At 46.0% G+C, this 15533-nt stretch overlaps 1 protein-coding gene across 7 annotated transcripts in view; it reads left to right on the top strand.

The window, feature by feature from the left end:
- The window catches only part of fam110b (family with sequence similarity 110 member B), a 141461-nt gene that overhangs the window by 96100 nt on the left and 29828 nt on the right, over nucleotides 1-15533 (top strand). For 6 of the 7 annotated variants that reach the window (XM_019345843.2, XM_019345845.2, XM_025900003.1 and 3 more), the window contains exons 3-4: nucleotides 2592-3181; nucleotides 10609-11012. In XM_019345843.2, the coding sequence (XP_019201388.1) occupies nucleotides 3059-3181; nucleotides 10609-11012 (527 nt within the window). In that variant the 5' untranslated portion in view covers nucleotides 2592-3058. Of the gene's footprint in view, nucleotides 1-2436; nucleotides 2494-2591; nucleotides 3182-10608; nucleotides 11013-15533 lie in introns of those variants that run through there. The other variant, XM_025900002.1, reaches the window with a different exon arrangement.

Here is a 15533-nt window from a genome sequence, read left to right as displayed (position 1 = left end):
AAAGGTCGCAGGCGTGATGAGACTCGAGCTCGGAAATGTTTGTTATGCCATTTGTCAGTAATGGTTAGAGCGCCACCTAGTGGGACGACTATAATAATGGTTGAATGAGATGAAATGTTAGCTGGTAGTTAAATGCATGAATTCCATCAATGTGACATCAGATCGGACGTGATGGTTGTAGGTGTTGGGCGTGGCCCGACGCAATGGGGTGCGAGGGCCCTCATAACGCTGCTTGCACCTTTAATTGTTCTTATTTTACATTTTTCATTGTTAGGCATTAGGTTTATTTATAGTAGTCCTTTCCAACTTCTTTCCTTCTTCCATGTTACTGTGTCAGCATCTATTTGGGGTTGGAAGTGGAACAGAAAGTAAGGAAATCCAAAGTGCCATTAAAACCAGGAGAGGTTCTTATATTTCAGAAGAAGGGATTAATTCAAAAGAAATGACCTCAATGCCATATTTTATTTAGGAACCCTAGAGAACACTTTGCAAAATAACACATTCTTATAATTTCACCCTCAGATGAGCCAAGCTACGACTGTCAGGGAAGGTGATGTAGGTACAGAGCATGTGAGAGTGGTTAAGTTGATGTCTCTTGTCTAGATGAAGGCACAAGAGGGATCAATGGCAAGGCGTAGAGATTCAGTATCTTCAGTCTTCAGTGGACACTCCATTTCTGGCACAAAACACCTGTAAAAGATGGTCGATTTAGGAGGTGACCCGACAACTTCAGCCTGTCAAACATAGCAATGGAGTAGCATGTAAAAAAAAAAAAAAAAACCTAATTAAGCATGCACTCAGTACCCTAAGAATTATTATGGTAGTTAAACACAGTGATAGTCACATATATCACTTCAAACGGAGGTGATCCAGTAATGCTGCACTAATGAATTAGACTAACTATTCACTTTAGCTAAAGTTATTAAGTTAGCTAAAGAGTTGGGATGCTGTGTAAGACATAAATAAAGCTAAAATACAAAGGTTTGGACACTGTTTTGCATGTTTCCCTACTGTAGGGGTCTCTGCAAGCATACAGGGCTCTGACAGGGTACAAGATGACAACTTTGGAATTCTACTAGAAACAGTCGATCATATTTGTTTGTCAAAGCTGAATCCAGGGCAAACTAGGCTAAATTAGCGTTTTTAGCTAACAGCTACAATAAGCATAAAAGTTACTGTACGGCTATCAGTTGTTAACATGACGCTTGTTCTTATACATGTAATACATTTATTACCAACCTGAGAGTTTATCCGCTGGTCATTCGACATGACGAATGACTTCTGAAGTCTTAATTCAGCTCAAGACGCTGTAGATTCCCGTCAGTAACGCTTTCGGTCCGCTAGTAAAACGTAGTTCTATTAATCTGCGCTCGTTTACTCTTGAACCGGAACCGGATGTAAGTTCCAAAAAACTGAATTTTGGAACTGAAATTGAATTGTAGAACTGAAACCGAATGGTGAGAGTGAAACTGAAATTATTCGAGAGCTGAATTTTTAAAGGATAAAATGCAGTTTCAAAGCAAATGAATTCATTTTCAATATATAAAATTCAATTTCAATTTAGTGATGATCATTTTCAAACCATAAATTCAATTTCAAATTAGACTAATTCAAATTCAGTTTTCAAAGGCATATTCAAGTTACAATTCAGATTCAATCTGAGCAATTCAAATTCAAATTTAACTTATTCAAATTCAGTTTCTGATGGCACAGATTTCTGCTCATAGCTGTACATCAGGAGTGTGGTCTGACACTGAATTTCTGAAGTAATCAAGACTTTTCCAGAAGAAGACATCTGGGTGCCAACATGTGTTGCTTTAACACCTAAGATCTTCTAAGCTACTCATGTGCAAATTCCCCCCAGGTCAGACCATGCAGCCTTCAGAGAAACTGCAAAAAGCCCACGAGCTACACGTTAGACTCTGCAGGCCTCGGTTAGCAGGTTAAATGTTACAGTTCATGTCGGTACAGCTAAAGAAACCTGAACAAGACAGCCTCATTTAATAATATGATGGGGGACCTCATTAATCCAGGCCATGTCCGAGCCGGTATGGCTTCGGTTATCTGTCCAAGGTAGGCTTGTATAGCATGGGGGGGTCTAGCCTAGGGACCCTTACTGGATACAGACGCCCTGGTCAGGAGTCGAACCCCCAACCTGAAGTTCCAAAGGCGTGTAGTATTTAAGCTAGTCATGCAAAATGCTAGCTTTGAACTGTGTGTGGACAGTGGGCCCACTGTGGCTCACAGCATGACAAGGTGTCCTTGACCAAGATATTGAATCCTACACTGTCCCTGGTGCAGCCATCAATTTGTGTGACTGATGAAATGCCCAAAATAAGCACCTTGTGTTTGAACAAATGTATTTTACAGATTGGATGAAGGCAACAACGTTTTAAGATGTTTATATAACTATTGTCATTTTTTAATGTTGTGTAGCTTGTTGTTGGTGTGATGACAAACCACTCGTGACACCTTGCAGGGACTTCCTCTGTGGTATGGTCCTGGCTATTCCTGCTATTGTTGCTAGGTGCATGTCAGTGTGTCACCCTAATCTGATTGGCTGTTGTCTTTCTTGTTTTTGTCTGTTTCAGATCGTGTGGTGAGCTGAAAGGAACACTGAACCAAAGCAGGACTTTGGTCTCCTGCCATCCTGTGTTTTTTCCTTTGAAAACCCCCATCCACTTCTCTCACTGCCCAGTAACACAGTCCTACTGTTCTTTCTGTTCGTTCACTCTCCTTCTATCATCTATCTGCCCATCTTGCACCACAAATAGGTTAACAGAATCCAAGTGCCAAAAACTAGGAGACCATCTCAGCTGTTTCTGTAGAAGCACTGCTAATAGAAAGAACACAAGTGGATGTAACTGCCCCCACCCAAGTCCAGAGTTTGGTTCAGTCCCACGGGCGATGAGACGAGCCAGGAGCTTCATCTTTCTCTAGACACTTTCTTCTACACCTTCTGTCTTCATGCTTTGGGGGTCCTCAGGTGCCCCCACCCCGTGTCGACCCCCCAACACCCGTTGCCACCACGGCAGACCACCCCAATCGCCTTGTTGCCATGCCGACAGAGACACTGACTCCAGCCCTGCCAGATAGCAAGGCTGCTGGCCCTGCAACGCCCTTCAGTTCCACTGTACCCCTCCGCATCCTCAACAAGGGCCCCGAGTACTTCAGGAGACAGGTACTGTGTGTGTTAGGATGTACATAGATCTGTTCAGGTAAATGTTGGTTCTCTTTCATAGCATTCGTTTCGTGTCTCACTATGGGAATGCCTCCTGCGTGACCTCATCAGAAGCTCAAATACCATTACGCCAGCCCTTACAGGCTGGCTAAGTGACGCCCATGTCAGGAGGGGCTAGCACCTCCCTATATAATAGGCTGACATAGCGTCAGATGTCATTCAAAAACCTCTTCTCGCTTCTCACGGAAGCCTGTAGACAACTGTGCTATTGGGTGCTAAGCTAAACTGTCCACAGATTCGAGTGAACAACTTGGTCACCAGGCGCTTTGTTCCCCGCATTTCAGTTGTCCACTAGCATACAAGCAGTAGCAATACTGTTCTGTAGCTAGTGCTGGTGTCAAGTAGCAATACTTTCACCCTGGGAAGTAGCAATATTTTCCCAAAAGTGAAGTAGCAACACTTTGCTAATAAAGGTACCACTAGCTTCACCATCAGGTAGCAATACCCTTCGGCGCTAGCGGTTTTTACACATTAGGTAGCAATACCTGTAGAAAAGTAGCATTACTTTTCACCCCACGTTAGCTGAGGAATAGCAATATTTTCCACACTCAGTGTCGGTCTCGCTAACGTGCGCAACCCTCTAGCTAACCATGGCTACGACTGACAACGAAGTTGCAAAACTTTGTCCTTGCGGCAAGAAGATTTCTGCCTGGGATACACACCTCGTGTGTGCGGCATGCCTGGGTTTATCTCACGCTCAGGCTGCCTTGACACCCGCACACGACTATCCACTGCGCGGCTTTCCCACGCAAACTACTCCGTCACAGGCTAGCTCACCAGGCTAACCTGTCGGGTGGCGACCCTTTGCTGTGTGAGGCTGCTGCGGCGCAAGGAGAAATTGAGATGCTTTGGCCGCAACGCCAGGGCCGAGCTGGGCAGAGGTAGACCCTCAGCCCATCGCGACTGCTTTCCCGTCGCTGGAGGCACACGGAGATTGTGAGTTTTTCCCCCATGCTGGAGTCACCTGGGGAGGAGATGCTAACGAGGACGAAGATGAGTCAGCTGACTCGGAGCTCTTGCTGTCTGACGAGGAGGAGGAAGATTCCGCCTCCTTGGCTAGCATCAGCTGGGCTGCAAAGCACTCGGCTACCGGCGAGGTTGAAAAACCGACACCGCCGTCTCTCCTGGATCTCGACATGCAGGACATGTGCAAGCGCGCAGCTGCTAGGCTCAACATCCCGTGGCCCGCCATACAAACAGAGGTTGTAAAATCTCGTTTTGACGGTAAGAAATTGCCGAAGGCGGAAAAGACGGGGAAGCATGTGTTGCCTGTTTTCCCGGAGCTACTCGATGAGATAGCGGTGACGTGGAAAGCAAAACCTTACAGCGAGAAACACCCCATCGCGGGGAGCTCTCTGCTGGATTGTGAGGGGATGGAGTCTATCGGCCTCCGCCAGATGCCACAAGTGGAGCCGTTGGTAGCGAGCCATCTTCACCTGAAGACGTCTCTGTCCTCATCAGCTCCATCTCTCTCCTCCAAGACAGACTGCTTCCAGTCTAGCCTTACAGATAAGTGCTACAAGGCAGCGGCTCTGTCGGTAAGAGCCCACAACGCCTCCTCTATGCTAATGGCTTACCAAGCTGAGCTAGAAGAGGACATGACAGCTGAACCAGATACCACAGTATGGGAAGAAATCTGCGTTATAACTGACCACGTCCTCCGCCTCCACAAGGTAGCCGTACAGGCTACTGGGAGAGCCATGGGCCTCATGGTTCTTCAGGAGCGAGCACGCTGGCTCGGGCTCACCGACCTGATGACTAAGGAAAAAGAGGAACTCCTCGACACCCCTGTCGTCCCTCAAGGTCTCTTCGGTGCGGCTGTTACATCCATGCAGAAGAGATGTGAGGAGAAAAAGAGAGATGATGAGGCTCTGAAACTCTGCCTGCCGAGGAGGGCCCAGCACGCCACCCAGCGGCACCGCGCCAGTCATTCGCGCAGGCAGCGTCTCACCCGGTCCCCGCTTTCAGGATCCCCAAAGTGCCTAAGACGCAGGCAGCCCCCAGGCTGCTGGGGCTCCTAAGAATCCTTGGACTCGGAAACAGTCTCCCCAGGCCAGACCTCGAGCGGCCCCTCCTCCTCCCCCCGCTTCCGTGACCGTGAGGAGGAAGAAGCGGCCGGCCTGACAGCGTCTCCTCTAGGCAAGAGCGAACCCAGTTTCCCCCCTTCATGGGCCGCTCTGCCGCCAACCAGCTCCGTTCCAGAGCAAGTTCAACGGGACATGCTCCACACAGAGTGCATAACTCTGGCCGGCGTTCCTGTCACTGGACCCGCCAGAGGGAAAGAGAGCCAAAGTTCGCAGTGTTGTTTCACAAGCACTTCTCTCATGCATTCTGTATTAAGAAAGCCCCGACACGCGCATCCAGGCAGTTTGCCGAGGGCGCTGTTGAGTGTTGTAAAACACATGAAAAAAAAATCAAACATGCTGAAAAACAGAGCAACGTCTGCCATAACGCAGCCCGTGGAGACTCGCGTTTCCACGGTTGTGATAATGCAGATGAGCCCGTCACCTCCCTCGCCTGCGACAGAGGTGACGGGACACCGAAATGGCGTATGTTTCGCGCTACAACCACAAGGGGGCGCCAAAACGCTATCTTCGGTGGAGTGGCCAGTGAGCCCTCTGTCTCTCCACATAAAGAGCTGGGCTACCTGCACTCAGTCAGCATGGGTGCTGAGGACATTGGAAACGGGCTACAGGCTGCAATTCAATGTCGCTCCGCCACATTTCAAAGAAATCATTTACTCTTGTGCTCTGGGCGAGTCTGCCGGCTTTCTCCTGGTGGAAATTTCCACCTTGAGAGACAAAGGAGCTATAAGAGTTGTCCCTCCCGAGGAAATGCACAGCGGATTTTATTCAAGGTATTTCCTTGTGCCAAAGAAAGGGGGGAGGGGGATGAGAGCCATTCTGGATCTCCGTGCCCTGAACCGGCATTTAAGGACATACAAGTTCAGGATGTTGACGCACGCCTCGCTGCTACGGTTTGTACAAGCGGGCGACTGGTTCACATCAATCGACCTGAGGGATTCTTATTTCCACACCCCCATATATCCCCCACACCGAAAGTATCTAAGATTTGCTTTCCAGGGGATAGCATATGAGTTTGTAGTCCTGCCTTTTGGTCTCTCATTGAGCCCAAGGGTGTTTGTAAAATGCACCGAGGCAGCAGTGGCCCCGCTCAGAGAAAAGGGCATTCGGGTGGCCACATACATCGACGACTGGCTGGTGGCAGCCCCAACCCGCCAGGAAGCGGCTTGTCACACAAATGCTCTCATACACCACCTAGAGAGTTTGGGTTTCCAGATAAACATGGAAAAGAGCACATTGAAGCCAACTCAGTGCATTACTTTCATAGAGCTCAGCCTAGACTCCCTCCGGGTGAGAGCTTTTCTGTCCCCAGAGAGAACAGCGACTATATGGTCATCCCTAGCACTGTTTCACAGAGGCAACACAGTGACCCTCAAACAGTGCCAGAGGCTGCTAGGTCTGATGGCTTCTTCTCTAGCGGCGATAACACTGGGACGCCTGCACATGAGAGGCTTTTAGCGCTGGGTGGGCTCGCGGGGACTAGACCCTCACCGAGACGGCCACCGTCACATGAGAGTCTCTGCAGACTGTTCACTCGCTCTCCGCGAGTGGAAGAAGCCAGGTTTCTTGTCTCAGGGCGTTGCCATGGGGGCAGTTTCAGCCAGGAAGGTGGTCTCCACAGATGCCTCTCTTTCGGGCTGGGGGGCCACCCACGAAGGCAGAACAGTGAATGGGGAATGGGGCCCTCACATGCGCTCCACCCACATAAACTGTCTGGAACTGCTGGCAGTTCACCTGTCGCTAAAACATTTTCTCCCTTGGCTGAGAGGTCATCATGTTTTAGTGAGGTCGGACAATTCCACTGTTGTGGCCTACATCAACAGACAGGGGGGTCTGGGGTCCCCCAAGTTACACACACTGGCACACAGACTGATAGTCTGGAGCAGTGTTCACCTGCTGTCACTGAGAGCAACTCACGTGCCGGGAATCTTGAACTTTGGAGCAGATCTTCTCTCCAGGGGCAACCCACTGTACGGAGACTGGAAGCTTCACCCAGAGGTGGTGAAGCAGATCTGGCTGCGATTCGGTCAGGCGACCGTGGACATTTATGCATCCAGGGAGAATGCTCAGTGTCCCCTGTTTTACTCGCTGCACGATCAGAGAGCTCCACTCGGGGTGGATTCTCTAGCTCACGAGTGGCCACGAGCTCACGAGAACCCTCTATGCTTTTCCCCCAGTGGCCCTCGTTTCTCCAACTCTGGCCAGAGTGAGAGAGAGAGGTCACTATATGATCCTGATAGCCCCGCACTGGCCAGGGAAGCACTGGCTGGCGGAGATTTTTCAGCTGCTGTGCGGCCCACCTTGGCCATTACCACTACGCAGAGACCTCCTGTCTCAGGCACGGGGGGAAATATTCCACCCCTACCCAGAGAGGCTAGCTCTACGGGCTTGGCCCGTGAGTGGTTTAACCTGAACACAGTGGGGCTCCCTCATAGTGTTATCGACACTATTCAGAGTTCTAGAGCATCGTCTACTAGGACGCTATATGAGCACAAGTGGCGTGTGTTTGAAAGCTGGTGCTTAGAATCACAGGCCATCCCTTTTCAGTGCTCTGTGGCTGTGATTTTGTCATTTCTTCAGGCCCTGATTGATGAAGGTAAAGCCTTCTCCACCATCAAGGTGTATTTGGCAGCAATTTCAGCCTGCCATATTGGTTTTGAGGGAAAGACTGTTGGTCAGCATCCCTTAATATGCCGTTTCATGAAGGGTGCACGGTGTAAATTGCCTACATCTAGGCCACTGGCTCCATCGTGGGACCTTCCCACAGTATTAGCTGCGCTCTCCTGTTGCCCATTTGAACCCCTGGAACAGGTTGAGTTAAAATTTCTGTCCTTGAAGACAGCTCTATTAATTGCTTTAGCGTCAGCTAAGCGTGTAGGAGAGATCCACGCTCTCTCAGTGCATCAGTCATGCATTCAGTTCTCCTCGGATAATACGAGTGTCAGTATGCGGCTCAACCCTGCCTTTATCCCAAAGGTTGTTGGCACATGTTCCCCTATAGAACTGCCGGCCTTTTACCCACCGCCTTTCTCCTCAGAGGAGCAACAGCGACTGCATACCTTGTGTCCAGGCCGTGCTCTGCGCATTTATATGGACAGAACCCAGAGTGTCAGACAAAGTGACCAGCTGTTCGTGTCCTGGGCTAAACCACACATGGGAAAGCCTGTGTCTAAACAGCGCCTCTCCCATTGGATAGTAGGAGCAATTGCCCTGGCCTATACTAGCAGGGGCCTTCAGCCTCCTGCTGGCTTGCGTGCGCATTCCACTAGAGGTCTGGCAACCTCATGGGCTCTTTTTAGGGGAGTTTCTATTCAGGAGGTGTGCAGCTGCATGCTGGGCCTCACCTCACACATTTGCTAGGTTTTACAGGTTAGATGTAACAGCACCTAACCTAGCGCATTCAGTCCTCAGTGCAGGTTCTTCCCAGGTGGGAGCTTCTCCCCTGTGAAGTGCTGTTGGGGACAGTTGTCTTCTTAACAGGCATGTCTGGCAATCCGGGAGTCAGTATTTCTTCCATAGTGAGACACGAAACGAATGCTATGAAAGAGAACTTAAGGTTATGTATATAACCCCGGTTCTCTGAGTAGCATGAGTGAGTGTCTCACCAGACCGCCCTCCTTGCTATGGAAGCGAGGAAGAGGTGGGCTTGTTTTGAATGACATCTGACGCTATGTCAGCCTATTATATAGGGAGGTGCTAGCCCCTCCTGACATGGGCGTCACTTAGCCAGCCTGTAAGGGCTGGCGTAATGGTATTTGAGCTTCTGATGAGGTCACGCAGGAGGCGTTCCCATAGTGAGACACTCACTCATGCTACTCAGAGAACCGGGGTTATATACATAACCTTAAGATTGAACTGAAGCGTCAAAGGTCATAACTTTAAGCCTTTTGCCCACGAAATTCCAGGGTCGAGCGCATTGGTATAACCAATGTAATTCCATAATAATTGGTCATTTGTGAGTCGTATAATACTGTGTGTTAATAACCACTAATCAAAATGCCTCTCACATTTGTGACTATATTGTACAGTGAAACTTGTCTTATAAAGAATGAGCTAGCTCTTAATCCATGTCACAGTTAGAGTTGTATGAAGTATTGCTGTGCTCCTGCTGACAGGGCTCCATCGTCTTTTGCTGATCATGTAGGCTGTCACTGTTGCAGTCAAGTTGCTCGTAGACTTTAATCAAGAATTTTAAGAGAAGCAACATTAGACATAATTAGATATATGCCTGTGGTGTTGTTGTAGTCATGGCTGTGGGCTGCTAACTTAATGATGACTTAACAGACAGATAATTGGATATTATCCAGGCTTGGGGCTGAAACTGGGAATACACTGCCTTGTGAACCCGTGAGGCTGTGTTTGTGGCTATCGGGTGTGCTCTGCTCAGGGATTGTTGTTGTGAACCATGCCACACAATTGCAACAACTTTTACATGACTTTAGAAGCCTTGTAGATATGCACTTAGCTGTAAATGTTTAAAGTGTGGGAGCTTGTTGCAAATTCGGGGGTTAGATTTAGGTGAAAAATTCAGAAAGTCCTAAATATAAATTAGCATAGAATAGAATTGTATAATGGCAAAGATGACAGTTGACCTGCCCCGACCACCAAAGAGCCATTATCTTGTTTCAGTTCCATACGCACAGCAGAGTTGGAGATGTGTGCTGTACATGTTGTTTTTCTTGTTCCTGTAATGTTCATCACCTCTGCACTCTTCCTTTAAAATGCAGAGGCGAGCCAGAGAATCTGTAAAGATGCAAAGCTGTGCATGCATATTACAAATATAACGTGCTGGGAAAAAACGCTTTTTAGAACTTTTTCTGAGGCAAAGTTGCTAAATGTTAAAGCATTTTTTTTATAACATTTGCTGATTCTTTACATACAGTGCTGCATAGGTGAGACATGCTTGTCTTTGGTAAAATTTAGTGTCTGTTTCTATAGTGTCCAAACTTTATGTGATGCAAATGGGAAAAAACATGAATGGATACATTTCCAATGCTCACTCGTTTGTATCCCAACATTAGGCAATGTAACACTTCCTGACTTTATGAACTCATGAATCTATTCTGAGATGATCTGCAGCTGCATAGGCAAATAAATGGGGTTGTATCATGTTTGTCTCCTATCACTTGTCTCAGACAAGGAGTGAGAAGAACACAATAACAGATTTTTAGAAAACACACAGAAATAACCCAAAACAACTCGATTCCTACCCCTGCTGCACGTATATAGAATAAGGTAAGGGATTTATTCAATGCCATCTCTCTTTTTTAACATGTGTCTCAGGTGGAACCAAACCCTAAGCGCCTCAGTGCTGTTGAAAGACTAGAAGCTGATAAGGCCAAGTATGTCAAGAGCCAGGAAGTCATCAATGCCAAGCAGGAGCCAATCAAACCACCTGTGCTTGTTAAACCTCCTGCTGGCCATCCCCTGCTATCCAAGAGAGGCTCGGGCATCGGTGGAGGAGGCAGTGGAGGCGGGTTACCTTTCAAAGCATCCAATAACAATGCCAAGTCAGACACTTGTGCAACAAGCTGTGGCAGCATCAAACGGGAGAATTTAAACCTAGAGATCCTAAAAAATCTGCTAAACTCATCGTCTTCTTCAGCAGCAGGATCTGGAGGTGGAGCTAAGAGTGCTGTGCAGATGAGGTCAACAGGTGGAATGCCCAGGAGTTGGACACCATCGGGGTAAAATAATATACTTTTATCTTGTGTACATATGTAATCAATAATTATGTAGTACTCAAATATCTCCATTCAAAAAGGTTTCTGTAAATGTGTTACTTTGAGCATAACTTGGTAATGTATGTTATATCTGGTACAGTCCTGTGAAAAGCTATATACAACCTCACTGCTGTCCAGTTAATCAAAAGCATTTGATTAACTGTGACCACAGCTGTAAAATCAGAGGTTTTGGCAGTTTGCTAGTCTGGAGCAGTCATGTGTGTTAACACAATTCAATTCAATTCAATTCAATTTTATTTATATAGCGCCAAATCACAACAAAAGTCGCCTCAAGGCGCTTTATATTGTACAGTAGATAGCACAATAATAAATACAGAGAAAAACCCAACAATCATATGACCCCCTATGAGCAAGCACTTTGGCGACAGTGGGAAGGAAAAACTCCCTTTTAACAGGAAGAAACCTCCGACAGAACCAGGCTCAGGGAGGGGCGGCCATCTGCTGCGACCGGTTGGGGTGAAAGAAGGAAAACAGGATGAAAGACATGCTGTGGAAGAGAGACAGAGATTAATAACAGATATGATTCGATGCAGAGAGGTCTATTAGCACATAGTGAGTGAGAAAGGTGACTGGAAGGGAAAAACTCAATGCATCATGGGAATCCCCGGCAGCCTACGTCTATTGCAGCATAACTAAGGGAGGATTCAGGGTCACCTGGTCCAGCCCTAACTATATGCTTTAGCAAAAAGGAAAGTTTTAAGCCTAATCTTGAAAGTAGAGATAGTGTCTGTCTCCCGAATCCAAACTGGAAGTTGGTTCCACAGAAGAGGGGCCTGAAAACTGAAGGCTCTGCCTCCCATTCTACTTTTAAATACTCTAGGAACAACAAGTAGGCCTGCAGTGCAAGAGCGAAGTGCTCTAATAGGGTGATATGGTACTACAAGGTCATTAAGATAAGATGGGGCCTGATTATTTAAGACCTTGTATGTGAGGAGCAGGATTTTGAATTCAATTCTGGATTTAACAGGAAGCCAATGAAGGGAAGCCAAAACAGGAGAAATATGCTTTCTCTTTCTAGTCCCTGTCAGTACTCTTGCTGCAGCATTTTGGATCAGCTGAAGACTTTTCAGCGAGTTTTTAGGACATCCTGATAATAGTGAATTACAGTAGTCCAGCCTGGAAGTAATAAATGCATGAACTAGTTTTTCAGCATCACTCTGAGACAGGATATTTCTAATTTTAGAGATGTTGCGCAAATGGAAGAAAGCAGTCTTACATATTTGTTTAATATGTGCGTTGAAGGACATGTCCTGGTCAAAAATGACTCCAAGGTTTCTCACAGTGTTACTGGAGGCCAAGGTAATGCCATCCAGAGTAAGAATCTGCTTAGATACCATATTTCTAAGATTTTCAGGGCCGAGTACAATAACCTCAGTTTTATCTGAATTAAGAAGCAGAAAGTTAGCGGCCATCCAGGTCTTTATGTCTTTAAGACATTCCTGCAGTTTAACTAATTGGTGTGTGTTACCTGGCTTCATGGATAGATAGAGCTGCGTGTCATCTGCATAGCAGTGAAAATTTATGCTATGTCTTCTAATGATGTTGCCTAGGGGAAGCATGTATAATGTAAATAGAATTGGTCCTAGCACTGAACCCTGTGGAACACCATAATTGACCTTAGTGTCTGAAGAGGACTCTCCATTTACATGTACAAATTGGAGTCTATTAGATAGATATGATACAAACCACTGCAGTGCAGTACCTGTAATACCTACAGCATGTTCTAATCGCTCTAATAGGATATTATGGTCAACAGTATCGAATGCAGCACTGAGGTCTAGCAGGACAAGCACAGAGATGAGTCCACTGTCAGAGGCCATAAGAAGATCATTTGTAACCTTCACTAAAGCTGTTTCTGTGCTGTGCTGAGCTCTGAAACCTGACTGAAACGCTTCAAATAAGCCATTCCTCTGCAGATGATCAGTTAGCTGTTTGACAACTACTCTTTCAAGGATTTTTGATATGAAAGGAAGGTTGGAGATACAATGTCACAGTCTTCCCAGGAGTGCACGTTCCAGCAAATTCCCCCCAGGTCAGACCATGCAGCCTTCAGAGAAACTGCAAAAAGCCCACGAGCTACACGTCAGACTCTGCAAGCCTCAGTTAGCAGGTTAAATGTTACAGTTCATGTCGGTACAGCTAAAGAAACCTGAACAAGACAGCCTCATTTAATAATATGATGGGGGACCTCATTAATCCAGGCCATGTCCAAGCCGGTATGGCTTCGGTTATCTGTCCAAGGTAGGCTTGTATAGCATGGGGGGTCTAGCCTAGGGACCCTTACTGGATACAGACGCTCTGGTCGGGAGTCGAACCCCCAGCCTGAAGTTCCAAAGGCGTGTAGTGTTTACCTCCAGGTGAAGCAGAGAAAGTGCTGATAGGGATAGATCTACCATCCTTCTGATTGGTAGATGACATGCTCTACTTCTTTCTGACTGAAAGAAGTAAAAGAGTTGTGGCCAAAGAGGAAGCCTGAAAAGGCACAGCTTTCCAAAGTGTTTCCACTGTTGTGAGGACAGTTTTAAATAATATTAATAATGAAAAATCAACGCTCCAGCTCGGAAAAGCTTCTGAAAATAATTTCTGCTAAGATGCTCACTGTGGCTAAGTTAAAAAAACAAGTCTGGAGGTCAATGTTGATATGTAAAAAGACAAAAAGATGACAAGCAAAATAAGAAAGCAGGTGGGTGACAAGCAGGAAGTGAATTGTCAGCCTGAGATGAGAGGCTCGCTGCAGTGAAGACAGATGTGGCTTCTGGTGTATTCGAGACCTATAAATAATGACCAAAAGACAGCCGGGCCATCATAACTTGTTTGTATGCACTTTAAAAATGTGTTCATGAAGCACAAACAAAGTCAGCTAGAAAAATATTGATAAATAACCAACATTTGTACGTGTAACGTTTGTATACACGATTTACGTACAGATTTTTGAGTACTTGCGATTCGCAAATTGGGTTCAATGTCCTATGAACAGATGAGACCAAAGTGGAGATGTACAGCAGCATCTCTACTTTGATTTAAGAGAAAACCAAACAGTACCTCTCATACCAACTGTCAGCATGGCAGTGGGGGGATGATGTGAGCGCCTCACACTCACTGAGCCCCACAGATATAGACGATGAAGTGCGATTTAGACCTGGCTGTCATAGGAAACTGATAGACAAGCCTTGAAACTGAAAACTGCTTTTGCCATTACTGATGATAATAAGAAGAATCATTTTAATTAATGAAATGATTTCTGTTGTTGCTGAATGTCTTACAGTTTCATTTCCCAGAGATGCTGGAGAATCTCAATTTTGTGAGTTTTTTTGTCTTGTTCTGATAGAAATGATACCTGGTTTCTGTTTTTATTAGCTCGAGCTTTGCTGCTTTCTTGGTGAATTACTTTTTTTTTTCCTGTCTCGTCACTGCAGTCATCACTACAACTTTCTGGCTTCCTCCTCTGATCGTTTCAGGTTCAGTCAAACTTTGTCCTTCTTTTTTCCCTCGGCGGTGCAGGCTTCTGTCTTACAGCATCATTACCTCTTTCTCCACTTTGCCCGTTGGTTTAGTTTAGTTGTAAGAACAAAATAGTTTGCTGGGCACGTTTCAAGAATCCTAATATTTCTTGGGAGATATTAGTGATAAGGCCCAGTTATCCCAATCACAGAACCAACTCTCCGGCAGAATGACTGGGCCAATGCAGATGCTTGATTCTTTTCCTTTTCAGCCAAAGTCCTCAACCTGACTGAAAAGCTGTGGACAGACCTTAAGCTAGCTGAGCACAAACAAATATCCAAAAACCTCAATGACTTGTAAAGAAGAGGGAGACAGCAATGTGAGAGACCGATAAAACCATAAAGAAAACGACTACTACAGTTATGGCTGCTCAAGGTGGTTCAGTTTAGTTTTCACAGGACTGCTGCTGAAAAAGGAAGTTTACTCAACTGACTACAAAAAAGATTTTTCCTTTTTCTTGCTCCTTGATATTACGATTGTTTCTTTTCTTTTTTTTAAAGGTATGTTATATTGTACACCAGAATAATGGTTTCACCACTTGCTTTAGAATCTTCTGGTTTGAAGTGTTTCTTCAGTATTTAAGTAATCCAGTGACAGTCGTCAGTATTTCTACTGCTACACAGTAAACAATAGTTGTTGATAATTACTTTATTTTCCAAATTGTAAACAAATCCGGTTTAAAATGGTGCTCATGTTGCTGCCATGATGTAACTCTGTTTAATACATTAACGCAAACGTTACATTATCACATCAGGGCGTCTCTTTCTTTGGCCTCCAAACAGTGAAAAGTCCGTTAATTTGGGCGAGCAGGATTTGGCTACGAGCACGTTCATGCGTGCGTGTGCTAAACTGCAGTAGCATGCACAAAGCAGACACTTTGAAATTATGTGACAGAAATTTAGATAATGTTTTTTCTTACTCTTTTGAAGGAAATATAGATCCATACTCCACTGTCAGTACTGA

The sequence above is a fragment of the Oreochromis niloticus genome, linkage group LG18 (genome assembly GCF_001858045.2).
Source record: "Oreochromis niloticus isolate F11D_XX linkage group LG18, O_niloticus_UMD_NMBU, whole genome shotgun sequence".
NCBI classification, from domain to species: domain Eukaryota; kingdom Metazoa; phylum Chordata; class Actinopteri; order Cichliformes; family Cichlidae; genus Oreochromis; species Oreochromis niloticus.
The sequence above is the reverse complement of the archived record's forward strand: the minus strand, read 5'-3'. Positions and strand labels throughout refer to the sequence as shown.